Source organism: Lontra canadensis, unplaced genomic scaffold, assembly GCF_010015895.1.
Source record: "Lontra canadensis isolate GAN:19392208 unplaced genomic scaffold, GSC_riverotter_1.0 scaffold55, whole genome shotgun sequence".
Lineage (NCBI taxonomy): Eukaryota > Metazoa > Chordata > Mammalia > Carnivora > Mustelidae > Lontra > Lontra canadensis.
In genome coordinates, this window is record NW_022631049.1 from 12136656 (window position 1) to 12153137 (window position 16482).

A 16482-nucleotide genomic window follows, 5' to 3' on the forward strand; every position below is an offset into this window, starting at 1 on the left:
CGCTGACGCCACCACCCGGCGACTTCGGTCCCGCCCGGCGCTGGGCGTGAGCGAGCGGGCGCAGACGCAGTGTAGCGAGTTCGCCAGAGCGCGGGAAGCGGCGCTCGGTTGGCTCTTGCAACGCGTTTTTCATTAGTGGAGGAGGTCGGTCCCTTTGGTGAGTACTCGTTCCCCCCGCCGGTGCCCCTGTCGCGCACCGAAGGGAAGCGTGTCCTTTTCCCGGCTTATTGTCTGGCAAACCCTCTGCTATATCTTGTTTGTGCCACCAGGGTGGGGGAAAAGGGGCCGCCGGAGACTAACTTCCCTTCCCCATCAGCCACCGTCTTTCCTCACCTTTAAAATAATATCAGCTTTTATAAAACATTTTTAGGTAGGTAGAAGAAAAGATGCCTGCCACACAGAAGCCGATGAGATTTGGACATACAGAGGGACACACAGATGTCTGTTTTGATGATTTGGGGAGGTAAGGTGCTTGGAAAAACAAAAACATTTTTTCTCGTGTAAGTATTAGCACTTTTGTTGTTTTAAGGTAGATAAGTAGTCAACCTAAAATGACTCACCCAGGTAGAGAGAAATAAGGCTGAAATCTAAAATGGCACATATATTTCCCTTAGATTTATTGTTCATTCGGACCGACATGGTAGTTACTAGTATCTCGGAAAAGCGAGTGTGAAATCAGATTTCCAGACGAGTTGGAAAGACGTGACCTTTCCCCCGTATTTTCCTTTTGTTGCCTTCCTCTCTGCGTCCCACATTATTTTTTTTTTTCCACATTATTTTTTTGTCAGATCACCTACTTGTCAAATTCAGTGGCCTGTTCTATCTTTTTGGTATTATATCTTTCCGTGGCTTTTGTGATGCTATTTCATTTTTTCATTGTTGTTTTTAACCTTTTTATGGCTTTTTAAAAAATTAATTTATTTTTTAAATTAACATATAATGTATTTTTAGCTCTCAGAGGTCGTGGTTGGTGATTCATCAGTCTTTTTTTTTTTTAAGATTTTATTTGTTCATTTGACAGAGAGGGAATACAAGCTGGGGAAGTGGGAGAGGGAGAAGCAGGCTTCCTGCTCAGCAGAGAGCCTGATGCCAGACTCCATCCCAGGACCCTGGGATCATGACCTGTACCAAAGGCAGACGCTTAACCACTGAGCCACCCATATAAGCCACCACTTATATAATATCCAGTGCTCATGATATCAGGTACCCTTCTTAATGTCCATCACTCAGTTACCCTATACCCCCTTTTGATAGCTTTTTTTCCAACTTATTTCCTCTGCTTGATTGCTAAATTGTGATATTTTCCCAAAACCCCGGTCTCTTTTACCTTTTTAAGTTTCATTCCCCTGCAGTACTGTCCAGTTGTGTGGCTTCCACTGTCACTCCTGTGTTGATTCTTTCACTGAAAAAAATACTTGGGTGTCAAGTCTGGTGGAGGCTAGAGGTACAGTAGTACAAAGCACAATCTATTCCTTAATTGACTTTAAAGTCTTTTTAAATTGACCTACATTGAGCACAAATTAATCACAAAAGCAAATGTATGTTTAGAAATAAGTGATAGGTGCAATGATAAGTATATTTGAAGGGAAGTTGATACAGCTTGAGGAAGCAGGGAAGGTTTCTCTGAGGGGTTGTTTCTTGAGATGAGATCTGAAGATTGAGTAGACGTTAGGGAGTAAAAAGAGATGGGGTGGTGATGGCAGTGAGGTGGTAGTGGTGGCATTCCAGACAGAGGGAACACTGCAAAATTCCAGTGGGGGTAGGGACCATGCTCAAAGGACTGAAAGAAAGCTAGGGATGCCAAAATGTAGAGTGTGATACGGGGGCTGATGAGAGATGAATCTGTGAAGGTAGGTAGTGGTTATCCTAACCAGGACCTTATGTACTTTATTAAAGAATCTTTTTTTTTTAATTCTAAAAGCAGTAGGAATGTATTAAAAATTTGAAGCAGAGAGATGAGACCAGACTCTTTCTTGTTTTTGAGAAGTTTCGTGGAGGATGAATTGGAGGAGTAGAAGTAGATGCAGAAAGACTGGGATCTGTATTACTCTGGTAGAGTATGATGGAAGCTTAGAGAAGATGTGTATGGAAAAAAGGATACATTCAGGAAATACTTAAAAGGTAGAATCAATAGGGTGGATCAGACATTAAAGATGAAGGAGAGGGAGATGTATGGGATAATATCTATGTTTCTGGTTGTAACATTTGGAGAAATGATAGTGCCATTCACAGATATCTGAAATGCTTGGAGAGGAGCTTATTTCAGAGGTAGAATGAGAGTGGAGATTAGGAGTTTACATTTGGACATTTAGAATATTTCTTTGAGATCAATTAGAGACGTAGACAGTTGGATAAAATGGATTGAAAGCTAAGAGAAGTAATAAATGTAAGCTAGAAACAGAAATCTATATATATATTTTTTTAAATATTTATTTATTTATTATTAGAGAGAGTGTGAGAGAGAGATCACAAGCAGGCAGAGTGGCAGGCACAAAGAGAGGGAGAAGCAGACTCCCCACTGAACAGGGAGCCTGATGGACTTAATCCTAGGACCCTGGGATCATGACCTGAGCTGAAGGCAGACTCTTAACCGACTGAGCCACCTTGGCACCCTAGAAATTTCTATCTTTTGCTGATGTTTCCTGGAGATCAGGATTGAGGTCCAGGCTGGAAATCTACATGTGGAAGTTGTCAATAAGTAGATATTTAATGCTATGAACTTAGATGAAATCACCTAGGGATAGAGTAAATGTAAAGGAAAAAGGTTCAAGGGCTAAGCCCTGGGACGCTCCAAAACATTTAGAGATCAAGTTGGAGAGGAAGATCCAGCTAAGGAGACTAAGAAAAGGTGACTGGAAAAGCAGAAAATCAAGAGACAAGAATGATGTCTAGAAGGCAAATGAAATATAAGCTTTTTAAAAAAAAAAAATTATTTATTTATTTGACAGAGATCACAAGTGGGCAGAGAGGCAGGGAGAGAGGGGGAAGCAGGCTCCATGCTGAGCAGAGATCCCGATGTGGGACTCAATCCCAGGACCCTGAGATCATGACCCAAGCCGAAGGCAGAGGCTTAGCCCACTGAGCCACCCAGGTGCCCTGAAGTATAAGCATTTTAAGGAGAAGGAAATAATAAAGTGGGACGCCTGGGTGATTCAGTCGTTAAACTTCTGCCTTTGGCTCAGGTCATGATCCTAGGGTCCTGGGATGGAGCCCCGTATTAGGCTCCTTGCTCTGGTGGAAGCCTGCTTCTCCTTCTCACACTCCCCCTGCTTATATTCCCTCTCTTCTTGTGTCTCTCTCTGTCAAATAAATAAATAAATCCTTTTAAAAAAAAGGGAGAGAAGTAATAAACTATGTCAGATGGTGTTAGGTCAAGTTGAGGACTGAGAATCCAACATTAGATTTAGTGATATGGAGGCATTGGATGATCTTGAGCTTTTTTAATGGAGTGGTAAGAATGAAAATCTTGTCGCAGTAGATTTAAGAAAATGGAAAGGAAGGAACTGGAGTTAGTAAGGATGACACATAAAGAGCAAGGGTAGTTGGATAGGAATTTGAGGTCAGGAAATGTCTTTGTTTTAAGGTGAGAGATACAGTAAGTGTATGAGTGGGGATGATCTGACAGAGAGGGATAAGTTGATGTTAGAATAGAAAGAAGGAGAATTGCTGGAGTCTTCAGTAGGTAAGAGGGGCTAGTACATAAGGGGGAGACAGTGGCCAAAGGTAAGAGCATGGTCAAATTCACAAGTGGAAGGAAGGAGCACCTAAATGGGATGGGGAGAACATGCAGCCAATTTCTGTAGACTGCTTCTGTTTTCTGAGTAAAATAAGAAGCAAAGTTAAGAGTAGGAGGCAGTAAAGGTTTGAAGAAAGAGAAGTATATATGAGATAGATGTTCATAAGAGAGGGAAAGCTGAAAGGCCTAGGGAAATGTTAGGTGGAATACTGGGCAGCACTAAGCCTACTTTAGATTAGTGATCACAAATTTAAAGTGAGACCAGACAACCCAGTTATGTGTTTTTCTCTAGCTGTGTTTAGCTCTGCAAGTGCAAACTTTTTTTTTTTTTTTTAAGATTTTATTTACTTGTTTAAGGAAGAGAGAGAGAGCACACTGGCAGGGTAAGGGGAGAGGGAGAGGGAGAAGCAGGCTCCCTCCCATCGAGTGGGGCTCGATCCCAGGACCTCAGGATCATGACTTGAGCCAAGGGCACAGACTTAATCAACTGAGCCACCCAGGCGCTTCAAGTGCAAATTTATTAATAGGCATAGATAGGGATTTTGCCAGGTAAGTATGACACAGTGAAGAAGGGTCAGAGAGTTTGAGGATGAGGTAAAGGAGTGATCTGAAGGACAGACTGGAATCTAAGCCAGATTAGGAGGGATGTGAGAATTTGAAGGGAGTGAGAGACAGTGAGGAAGTAGTTTCAATAGATTATAAATCCTAATAGAAGTAAAAAAATTGTTGAAGTCAGGATATTAAGGGTATAAGGTGAAAAGATAAGTGATTAGGGTGATTGAAATTGAAGTTATGAAGCAGTTGCAATATTGATAAAGACAAAATTTATGCTATGACCATGGGAGTTTGAGGATGAGGTGGAAGGTTTGGTGTAAGTCTTTGTCTATATGGATACTGATAATACTAAGAATTACAATAGGAATAGTGTTGTTAGAGAATGACAATGAGCCAGACTTGTGCTAAAAATTCTTAGGGAACATGGGAGATTTCTCTTTAGTGATTTGTAGGTGTTTTGATAGCAGTTTTTTGCCTTTTTTTTTTTTTTAATAGTTTGTAGCAATAGAATGGAAGTAATAGTGAAATGCAAGGGAGGCCCATCAATAGACCCCACAGGAATGTAGAAGAAAAATCAGCCACCCTTTAAGAGGGCTGAAGATGAAGCAGTGTTCTCAGAAGAAATGTTGGGAAAAAAAGCTGAGGATGGAGAGATTTTTCTGGTGCCTGACGGTGAATTTCAAGAGGCCTAGTGGAAGGGTCAGGGAGAGAGGGGTCAGATGAGGGACAGAACATGGCTTTGTGAGGATGGAGAATCCAGATGGTGAGAAATAACTTGGTAATCATTGGCTTCTTGTAGTTATTTTTTTTTTTAAAGATTTTATTTATTTATTTGACAGACAGATCACAAGTAGGCAGAGAGGCAGGCAGAGAGAGAGGAGGAAGCAGGCTCCCTGCTGAGCAGAGAGCCTGATGCGGGGCTCGATCCCAGGACCCTGGGATCATGACCTGAGCTGAAGGCAGAGGCTTTAACCCACTGAGCCACCCAGGTGCCCCATTGGCTTCTTGTAGTTATGTCACAAAGAGGATAAAGGCATGATAGAATTAATCCTTATAATGTTTTTTTTTACTCAGAAACTTACAGTGATTTTCTTACCGTCCAAACCAGAGCACCTTTGGGAATGAGGAGAAAAATTTCAAGAGTTAAAATTAGTTTTTAAAATTATTTATTGATTGGCAAATTATTCTGTTTTGGTAGATCTGTAACATTTTTCAAAAACTGTTTCAGAACATTTTTTCATAAAAACATTTGTGACATTAAAACATCAAAAAAAATTTTACATTGATTTTCTAAACATTAAACATATAATCCAAACATTTACATTAGTAGAATATTTTTGGTACATATTCATGTACTTTAATCATTTTTTAGCCTGTCTCTAACATGATATTGCTGATATTTTTCTGAAAAATATTTTTTTCAATATTGTCTTTTTATTTTTATTACAAAATTGCAGTCTTCCTCAGAGTTAAATTTATGGTGAGACCTTGAAGTGAGACCTTCAGTGACTTTTTTTTTTGAAGATTATTTATTTGTCAGAGAGAGAGAGAACCCATGCACAAGCGGGCAAGCAGAGGGAGCAGCAGGCAGAGCAGGGAGCCCTGATGGATGGCAGACTCTATCCCAGGACTCTGGATCATGACCTGAGTCCAACACAGATTCTTAACTGACTGAGCCACCCATGTGACCCTAGACCATAATACTTTTCAATCAGAAAATACTCTCTTGGGGCGCCTGGGTGGCTCAGTGGTTAAAGCCTCTGCCTTCGGCTCAGGTCATGATCCCAGAGTCCTGGGATCGAGCCCCGCATCGGGCTCTCTGCTCAGTGCAGAGCCTGCTTCTCTCTCTCTCTCTGCCTGCTTCTCTGCCTACTTGTGTTCTCTGTCAAATAAATAAATAAAATCTTTAAAAAAAAAAAAAAAAGAAAATACTCTCTTTAGGTTCTCACGTACCTGGTAAGGTCAGAGCAAATTCTATTAAATGGAAGAATCTCAATTTTTATTTTTTTGTAAAGGTTTTATTTAATCATTAGAGAGAGAGAGAGACAGAGAGAACACAAGCAGGGGGAGAGGCAGGGGGAGAGGAAGAAGCACATTCCCCACTGATCTGGGAGCCTGACATGAGGCTCCATCCTAGGACCTGGAGATCACGACCTGAGCTGAAGGCAGAACCACAACTTTCTGAGCCACCCAGCCGTCCCAGAAGAGTCTCAATTTTTAAAAAATTTATTTTAAATAGGTAAATCTTTCACCTTCAGTATTTTTACAAGTTCTGTTTTTTTTTTAACCTGTATTCAGAGTATCCTTTTTCAGTAGTGAGCTCTTCAATATTTTAAAATTTTATTTTATTAGTTCTTTAATATTTTTAAAGATAAAATTCATCAGGTAAGTTGTGTGTGGTTTCTTTGAATGTTTCACAAATTTTAAGTGTACTTAATTTAATATTTAAAAATTTAAATAAAAAATTTAAAAATAAATTTATGAATAAGTTCATAAATTTATACAGTTGAATAAGGAGTTCCCTCAAAAGATTCTTCTCACAGGTTAAGATATTCCAGAGTACAATTAGCGAGTTTCAATATTATATCATTCAGTCTTTCAGCTTTTAATGTACAGTTTGTTCAATTCTTATTTGCTTTTGAAGTGATATGTTTTAGTTATCTTCCTGTGCATAAGCTTTGTTTTCATTAACTGCATTTTACGGAAAGCTTCAAAGCCTTAAGTTGAATGCTTAAATTAAAGATTGTTAACTGATTTTGAGCAAGATGCTACTAAGCCTTAGGGAACTTGTTTCCAGTAATAATAATACCATCATTATAGGACACGTAGGTTTTATAAATTCACTCTTCATGGGGTTACTTGTTGATGGGCATCAAGGAGGACACTTGCTGTGATGAGTACTGGGTATTATACACAGCTGATGAATCATCGAAGAACACTAGATCTAGAACTAATCATCACTATATGTTAGCTAATTGAATTTAAATTTTAAAAAGTCACTCTTCAGGGGCGCCTGAGTGGCTCAGTGGGTTAAAGCCTCTGCCTTCAGCTCAGGTCATGATTCTAGGGTCCTGGGATCGAGCCCTGCATAGCGCTCTCTGCTCGGCGGGGAGCCTGCTTCCTCCTCTCTCTCTGCCTGCCTCTCTGCCTATTTGTGATCTCTGAGTGTCAAATAAATAAGTAAAATCTTTAAAAAAAAAAAAATTTAAAAAGTCACTTTTCAAAGGCTCAAATATTTAAAAAATCCCAAGTGATGATAGGTAGAAGAGAAAGCACCTCATGCAATGCTGAAGTATTTTTATGTATTTAATATCAGTTTGTTACAAAAATTTTGTTATTTTTCTGGTATAAATAAAATGATCTCAGAATTTGACAACTATGGCTTCTGTTTTAATTAGTTACATTATCACAGTGCATTTGGTTATGAATTATGCTTTCAATTTGAAGTACATATATGTTTCATAGGTTTCTTAACTCAGTAAGTACATTGTTTTTGCTACAGTGCTGTGCTCAACCAAAATGTTGTATTAGTACAAAAATTAAGAATTTTATCTTTAGCATTGAACTTTTCAAATGAAGTTATATAGAATTGCCAATAATGTTAGATGTTTCACGTCCACAGAGTAAACTTCTAGAAGCTTTACTTTGTTTCCATGAGCTGAAGAGAAGACTAAGCCATTATTGGAATTAATCTGACTGATTCTCTATTTAAACTCTCTGATGACTTTGAAATAAAGCCAGTATCATTTAACTGTTTGGAAAATTATTTTACTAATGGCAACAACGTATTAACAGCTATAATTTTACTTCATATTTGAATTAGAAAAATTAAAATGAAAAATGAACAAAATTAATTTAGAACCGCTGTCATCTGTTTTAATGCTGCACTGTTCAGTACAATAGCCACTAGTGGCTCTTTAGATTTTAATTAAAGTTAATTAAATTTAAAATTCAGATCCTCAGTTGCATGAGTGACATTTTAAACCCCACTTTAATTACTCAGGAGCCTGATTGAGACCATTTCCATCCTTTAAGAAAGTTCTATTGGACACTACTAAATTATGAAAAGTTCCACTGACAAGATGCAGACTCTGCAGCTGTAGAAGCATGGTTTTCAGGGAGTCACAAAATAACTACTAACTTACAAAGTAGATGCTCAGGTTTCTTCAGGAATTTTGTGTCTTCTGACTTCATATGGTTGGTTTATCACTCCAGCCCCCATGATAAACGTCAACTAACATTTTGTTCATGTTACAGTTCCATTATTAACTTCTTGAGAAGCAGAAATGTAGTATTTAATTTTTTGTTAAATGTGTACTTTTGTTAAATTTATAGCATTTTTTTTAGTTGTTACTATAAGGTATTTCATTAAAAGGCATAATCAATAATAAAACTACAGTTTTATTCCTGTAGTAAATGACAAAAACACAGTGAGAAGAATGTTCAGGCAACTCTAAAAGCTCAACTTAACTATTTAACTTAACTATTTGTTGCATATATTTCTCATTAATTCCACTGTATTTCACTATAATTTGCCATTGGTACTGCCAACTGGCACCTGCAACTTCTCCCTTGCTGGCTGGCTGACTGGGTCAAATAGTCAGTAGGGACAGCAATATGAAGTCCTTACCCCATCACTACTGAGGACTGGAAGAAATCACTGTAAGGCCTCTTGACTGGCTTCACTTTAGTTTTTGTTTGTTAGCCCCTATTGTCTGCGAAAGGAGTTCTTAGTTATGTTGCATCAAGTACTGTAAGACTGATGATTCACAGACCTGTACCCTTGAAACAAATAATATGTTATATGCTAATAAAAAAAAAAAGGATTGGAATGGGGAGATGGGTTATCACTTGTCTTTTAGATTTACTTATGTGATAAAGGGAGAATTCTTTAATTGTACATGTTTCACTAGTAAACAAGATCATGGCAGAAGCTGGAAATACAGAGGTCTGTCAAACCCACCCAACCAGTTTTGATGCAAATAATATTAATATATTTTTTAAAAGATACTACATTTTATTTATTTTTTTAAAGTTTATGTATTTTTTTTTAGTGACCTCTATACCCAACATGGGGCTCAAACTCACAACCCAAGATTAAGAGTCACAGGCTTTTCTGACGGAGCCAGTCAGGTGCCCCAATACTAATATGTCTTAAAATTAAAAAAAAAATGAGGACCTATTCTAAACCAGCTGTATGCATAAATCAGGATTATCCTAGGCTGGGGCACCTGGGTGGCGCAGTGGTTAAGTGTCTGGCTTCAGCTCAGTTCATGATCACAGAGTCCTGGGATTGAGCCCCTCTTTGGGCTCCCTGCTCAGCAGAGAGTCTGCTTTTCCCTCTGGCTTGTGGTTTCTCTCTGTCTCTAGCAAATAAATACAATCTTTAAGAAAAGAAAAAAAAAAGGAATGTCCTAGACGAAAAGACCAATGGTTCTATTTATTTCCTATAGAAGGGAATCCAAGCTTCTACCCTTGCGTTAAGATCATTGTAAATAGGATGACCCCCAATCTGCATTTTCTTTCTCAATTTCCTGTACTGTCTGCTCTGTTGTAAGTGAACTCCCCCATATTTTACTAACTTCATATTGTGGTTCATGTGGTTTCCTGTGGAACTGCTCTTTTCACCAATCTCAGCATATCCAGTTCTACTTGCCCTTTGACTTCCCCATGTAGACACCACCTTTCTTATGAACCTCTACAGTTCTTTATGCGGCTTCTCTTTGCCATTTGCCATGTTACTTTTTTATATTTTTTGCTTTTATATGTGTCAGGACACATAAATAGGACACATACCAAATGAATAAAAGCATCAGGAATACGGGTTTAAAACAAGACTTGAGAGATACAGGTGGCCATTTGAATAATCAGCTTTGGATAACTGAGCTCTTGTATCTGTCCACTTACTCATTCAACAAATATTTATCAAGGCTTCTATATGTCAGCTTGCTTTGTGCTAGAGGCACAGTGGTGAGCAAGGTAGACCAGGTCCCTGTTGTTAACAGAGATTACCCATTCACCTTTCTTACATTATTACAGATAAAGAATTTTATGCCAAGGAGAAACTGTAGGGAACATTAAACTCACTTTTCATTTTATAGGATAGGAGATTTAGCAGGCCTTTTTATTGAGGCCTATGTATGTAAAGTGAGAAAAAATTGAGTAACACTTTAATTTTATTGAAAAAAAAGATAAAGTATTCCAAAAAAATTAATAGGCCTAAAACTGGGTGACCTTTCTTTTTCTTTCCTGAAACTTGGATGACCTTTTAATGAGTGTGTTCCCTTCACAGTTACATTGTGACTTGTGGAAGTGATGGTGATGTGAGGATTTGGGAAGACTTAGATGATGATGATCCTAAGTCCATTAACGTTGGAGAAAAGGCATATTCATGTGCTTTGAAGGTATTGAAAACATTTATAGCAAACCATGAGAAGTGATACTGCTATTTGGTATTTTATAAATGGGTAAAGAATATTTTTGTTGAAGTTTTGAATGTGCTTTTTATTTGTTTCTCTTATAAAATCATACTACTCATATGTGTACAATAATAATACCATAAATTTCCCAAAATTTTTACAAGTAAAATCTGAATCTGAATGGGTTTAAAGTCTGAATCTAAAATCTGAATGGGGGGCACCTGAGTGGCTCAGTTGGTTAAGCGGCTGCCGTCAGCTCAGGTCCTATTGGGATTGAGCACTGCATGGGGCTTCCTGCTTGGCAGAGAGCCTGCTTCTCCTTCTCCTTCTGCCTGCTGCTTTGTCTCCTTGTGCTCCCTATTTCTCTGTCAAATAAATAAATAATCTTAAATAAAAATTTAAAAAATCTGAATGGTTTATTAAAGGTGATTAATGGTTTATTAATGGTAAACCAATTAAAATATTTGCAAGAGATTATACTTTTTCTTTTGATATTTAAATGTTCCCTTTATTACCCTTTGAGAGAAAACTCCATGGCATTTTCAGGTTTTTAGTTCACTAATTTAGACAACCAATTACACTAGAAAAGAGGAATATTTTAACTTTTTCAAGACATATACATATTTCTAATGTTTTTGGTTTTTTTAAAAGATTTTATTTATTTATTTGAGAGAGAGAGAGAGACAGAGTGAGAGAGAGCATGAGAGGGGAGGCCAGTTAGCAATAATCGCGCCTCGGATAAAACTCATTGGCTACGATACTGCCACTGCCTGCCACTGCGCAAAGCTGAGAGAGGGGAGGTCAGAAGGAGAAGCAGACTCCCCATGGAGCTGGAAGCCTCAATCCCGGGACTCCGGGATCATGACCTGAGTTGAAGGCAGTCGCTTAATCAACTGAGCCACCAAGGCGCCCCTCTAATGTTTTATGTAAGGTAAATAGGGGAATGATATGTAGGTTATTTGGAGAATGGAGACATGTTTTCAGAAGACCTTTGCAAACTAAGTATCTAAAAACCACTAAGCTTTTTATTTGTGATGAATTTTAAGTTGAGTGTATTGTATTTGGGTAGAAAAAAGTATTTTCACAGAATTCATGTTTTTTTCAAACCCAGGCTCATTAAGGTAGATGAATGAGATAGTCTTTAGATACTTAAGATGTTCTTTTTAAAATTGTCCTATATAGGGGCATCTGGGTGGTGCGGTTAGTTAAGCTTCCAACTCTTGGTTTTGGCTCTGGTGGTGGTCTCAGGCTTAGATTGAGCCTTGTGTCAGGCTCCGTGCTCATCATGGAGTCTGCTTGAGCTTCTCTCTTCCTCCCTCCCCCTTCTGCGCATTCTCATGTGTGCTCTCTTTCTCTCTCTCAAATAAATAAATCTAAAAAAAAAAAATGGTCATATATAATGGAAAATATATTCCCAGAAGGAAAAATAGAAATGACCAACATATATTAGATACAAGTTAAATTTCACTAATAAGCAAAGAAGTACAAATTAAACAATTGAATTTTTTTTTCTATCAGATTGGCAAGGGTGAAAAATATTGCTAATTCCAGTAATAGTGAGGGTTTGGAGAAGTAAGTATTTGTAAAGGAAGAACATTTTCCCATCTTTTTCCTTTATTCTCACACTACTACCTTCCTCATAACATTTCCAGCACCAGGTATGTGGGTTTTTTCTCCTACACCAAGCAATTTTCTGTAATACTGGCTGGGTGTCCTACAGTTCAGTTCAATTTGGACACTGACAGGAGTGAGCACAGACCTTAGAGTTCAGGGGCTCAGTCCCATGAGACTGTCCCCCACTTCAGATAATAGTTGCAAGTAGTAGGTCCCCACGTTACCCACAGCATCTGTCCTACTTGGCTATAAATCAGAGGTTCCCACAACCCCTTACTTGGAGTCAGTCTTTTGCTACAATAGCTCACAAAATTCAGGGAAACACTCCTACCAGTTCATTATGTAGTGAAATATAGAGAAAGGATACAGGTGAACAGCCAGATGAAGAAGTATATAGGAGAGGTCTGAAAGGCTTTTTTTTCCCCCGTGGAGTTGGGATCCTCTGCCCTCCTGTTATTGGGGTTGTGTTCACCAACTGAGAAGCTCTTTGAACCCCATACCATTGGGATTTTTATGGAGGCTTCATTACATTGGCATAATTGATTATTAATTCCATTTCCAGCCCTTCTCCCTTTCTTGGATGATGATGGCATAAGGCTGAAAGTTCTGTTTCTAATCATGGTTTGATTTTTCTGATGACCAGCCCTCATCCTGAAGCTATCCAGGAGCCCACCAAGAATTGCCTCCTTTGAAGGGTATTTTCTATCACCCAGGAAATCTCAGGGGATTTAGGAGCTTGTGTCGGGAACTGGGATCAAAGACCAAATATTAGAGCAAAAGCTGCTCCTAGTAGTCTTATCACTTAGGAAATTACAAGGGTTTTAGGAACTCTGCCAGGAATAAGAGGCAGAGACCAATATGTATTTTCTGTTATTTTACAGTATTGCACAACAGTTGCTGGAAATGTAACTGGGGAGTTTTGTGAGGTTTTTTTGTTTTTTTTGTGGGGGAAGGGGCAGAGGGAAGAGAGAGAGAATTTTAAGTAGGCCCCACTCAGGGCTCCATCTCATGAGCCCGAGATCATGACCTGAGCTGAAATCAAGTCCCCAGGTGTGCTTGGGGAGCTTTTTAAGAAGTAAATTGAGGAATGTTTGGGTGGCTCAGTGGTTGAGCTACTCAGTAGGTTGACCTGCTTTTGATTTCAGCTTGGTTCATGATCTCAGGGTTGTGGGATAGAACCCCATGACAGGCTTCGTCCTCAACAAGAAGTCTTCTTGGGCCCCTTGGTGGCTCAGTCGTTAAGCATCGCCTTCGGCTTTGGTCATGATCTCAGGGTCCTGGGATGGAGCCCTCCATCGGGCTCCCTGCTTGGCGGGAAGCCTGCTTCTCCCTCTCCCACTGCTTATGTTCCTTCTCTGGCTGTGTCTCTCTCGGTCAAATAGACAAATAAAATCTTTAAAACAAACAAACAAACAAGGAGTCTTCTTGTCATACTCCCTCTGCTCCTTAGATGGACCTTCCCCCCCCTCATTTGCACTCTTTCAAATTTTAAAAAAAAAGGGAGTGAATTCATACTGTGTATAAAACATTAAATGCACGTAGTCATTTCTGGCTATTTACCTTGAGGAAATTCTTTTTTTAGATTTTATTTATTTATTTGACACACAGAGATCACAAGTAGGCAGAGAGGCAGGCAGAGAGAGAGGGGGAAGTAGGCTCCCCGCTAAGCAGAGAGCCCGACCCGGGACTCGATCCCAGGACCCTGAGACCGTGACCTGAGCCAAAGGCAGAGTTCAACCCACTGAGCCACCCAGGCGCCCTCTTTTTTTTTTTTTTTCTTTTTTTTTTAAGATTTTATTTATTTGTCAGAGAGAGCACAAGCGAGGGTAGGGACAGGCAGAGGGAGAAACAGGCTTACCACTCAGCAGGGAACCTGACATGGGGCTTGATCCCACAACCTGGGATCATCACCTGAGTTGAAGGCAGTTTCTTAACTGACTGAGCCACCCAGGTACCCTTTACCCTGAGGAAATTATATTCCTTGTATTTGTGTGGTCAAGTATATTTTTAAAATTATTGTTTATAAGTTAGAACTGATTGAAGTGTCCTTCAGGAGAGAATTTGTTTTGTAAAATTTTTTTTAAAGATTTTTATTTATTTATTTGAGAGATGGCAAGAGAAAGCACAGGAGGGCGGCAAGAAGAGGGAGAAGCAGGCTCCCCGCTGAGCAGGAAGTCCAGCCAGGTCCGGGGCTGGATCCCAGGACCCTGGGATCATCACTGGAGCCGAAAGCTGATGCTTAACCAACTGAACCACCCAGACGCCTCTATTTCATGTATTTTAGTAGACCCATGAAATGTATTTTTATGTAGCCACAAAAAAAAAAAGAGTGAGTGCTATGTATCTTCATCTGCAAAGATATTTGCAATGAGTTGAAAAATGAAAGAGAGTTGCAGAGTAGTCTGTATTGTGTAGTCTTATATATCTTCATCTGCAAAGATATTTGCAATGAGTTGAAAAATGAAAGAGAGTTGCAGAGTAGTCTGTATTGTGTAGTCTTATGTTTAAGATAAAGGATACATATATACATAAATGTACATAAGAGAGTTAGAAAGACTTAACCCCAAAATGTTAGTGGAGATTATTTCATTAGAGTAGGGAAACTCATGCTTTGGCCAGAACAATTTGTTTTTTAATTTTCTTATACAGTATGTATGCACTGCATTATTTGTGTATGAAAAGACTGTAAAGAAGGAAAAAAAAAAGTGGTCTTGTAATAGTTTCCTAGGGCAGCTGTAACAAATTTTCACAAACTCAATGGCTTAAAACAACAGAAAATTATTGTCTCACAGTTCAGAAGGCAAGATGCCTGAAATCAAGGTGTGGGCAGGGTTAACTCCAAGACCCTGAGAGTCTGTTCCATGCCTTTTTTCTAGCTTCTGGTGGGTTGCCAGCTATCCTCAGTGTTCCTTAGTTGGAAGATACATCACTCCAATCTCTGCTTCTATCTTCACATTGCCTTCTTCTCTGTGTCTCAAATCTATCCATTTTCTTATAAGGACACCAGTCATTAGATTTAGATCCTTAACTTACTACATGTGCAAAGACCCTATTTCTAAATAAGACCACATTCACAGGTGACTGGACTTAGGACTTAGGCATGTCTTTTGGGGGCCATTATTCAATCCACTACAAGTCTGATAGTCTGTGCTTAAATGTTTTCTTTGGCTTTAGGAATAGAGTTTATGGTACTTCATTTAAATGACTTTACCACATAGCCATGGGAAGCTGAAAATTTTACAACAGATTTCCTTTTAAAATATAATTGCTTATAAATATACTTTCTGTTTTTGGAGTCATTTTGTTTTGGAGTCTTTTGGGAAGTACGGTCAGATGTTTTGTTTGAGAACAAAGTGGAGAAAATATCACTCTCCAAAAACAGTAAAAATGCGATGAATCAACTGGTAGTAATAGTTAAAGCTTGCATAGTATTTTACATTGTCAAGGCCTTTTAACAAAGATACGGGGAAGTATGTGAAATTACCTCCATTTTATTCTTGGAAAGGTCAAAGCTCTGAAGAAGGTCAATTGACACTGTTGGTAAGGAACACAGTGGGCAGGGGTGCCTGGGTGACTCCGTGGGTTAAAGCCTCTGCCTTCGGTCATGATCCCAGGGTCCTGGGATCGAGCCCCACATCGGGCTCTCTGCTCAGCAGGGAGCCTGCTTCCTCCTCTCTCTCTGTCTGCCTCTCTGCCTACTTGTAATCTCTGTCTGTCAAATAAATAAATAAATAAAAATCTTAAAAAAAAAAAAAAAAGGAACACAGTGGGCTGGAGCTCAAGTCAGCCTGTGCTTGGACCCATTCTTCTCAGTCTACTAGGGAGAAGAGTGATCTGACCAGATCCCCGATTCTTTTTGAGTGTTTTCTTTTTTTTTAGCTTTACTAGTTGATAAAGAACTGATAATGATTTGGTTTCCCAGTAGATTTGTTGGAAATTGACTTCAAAGCACGTCCTTTATTCAGGTCTCTTGGGTGAGTAAGTATAGATATATACTTTAATATTTTCACATGAATAGAGGACCAGTTAATGGTTACCAGAACTCTTTACTAGATGTAACTGAGGATGCTTAGTTGGATTCCACTGAGAGATCTGTCTGCCAAGTAAAGCACAGCCAGGTTGCAAAATTCCTGTACATGCATACATATAGTTGATGTT

General features: G+C 39.0%; 1 protein-coding gene across 1 annotated transcript in view; it reads left to right on the plus strand.

Annotated features, from left to right (window-relative positions):
* The first annotated feature begins 52 nt into the window (after positions 1–52).
* The window catches only part of WDHD1 (WD repeat and HMG-box DNA binding protein 1), a 30176-nt gene continuing 13746 nt past the window's right edge, over positions 53–16482 (plus strand). Inside the window, exons 1-3 of the mRNA XM_032875085.1 lie at positions 53–157; positions 371–463; positions 10584–10695. Of these exons, the coding sequence (XP_032730976.1) occupies positions 387–463; positions 10584–10695 (189 nt within the window). The 5' untranslated portion in view covers positions 53–157; positions 371–386. The remainder of the gene's footprint in view (positions 158–370; positions 464–10583; positions 10696–16482) is intronic.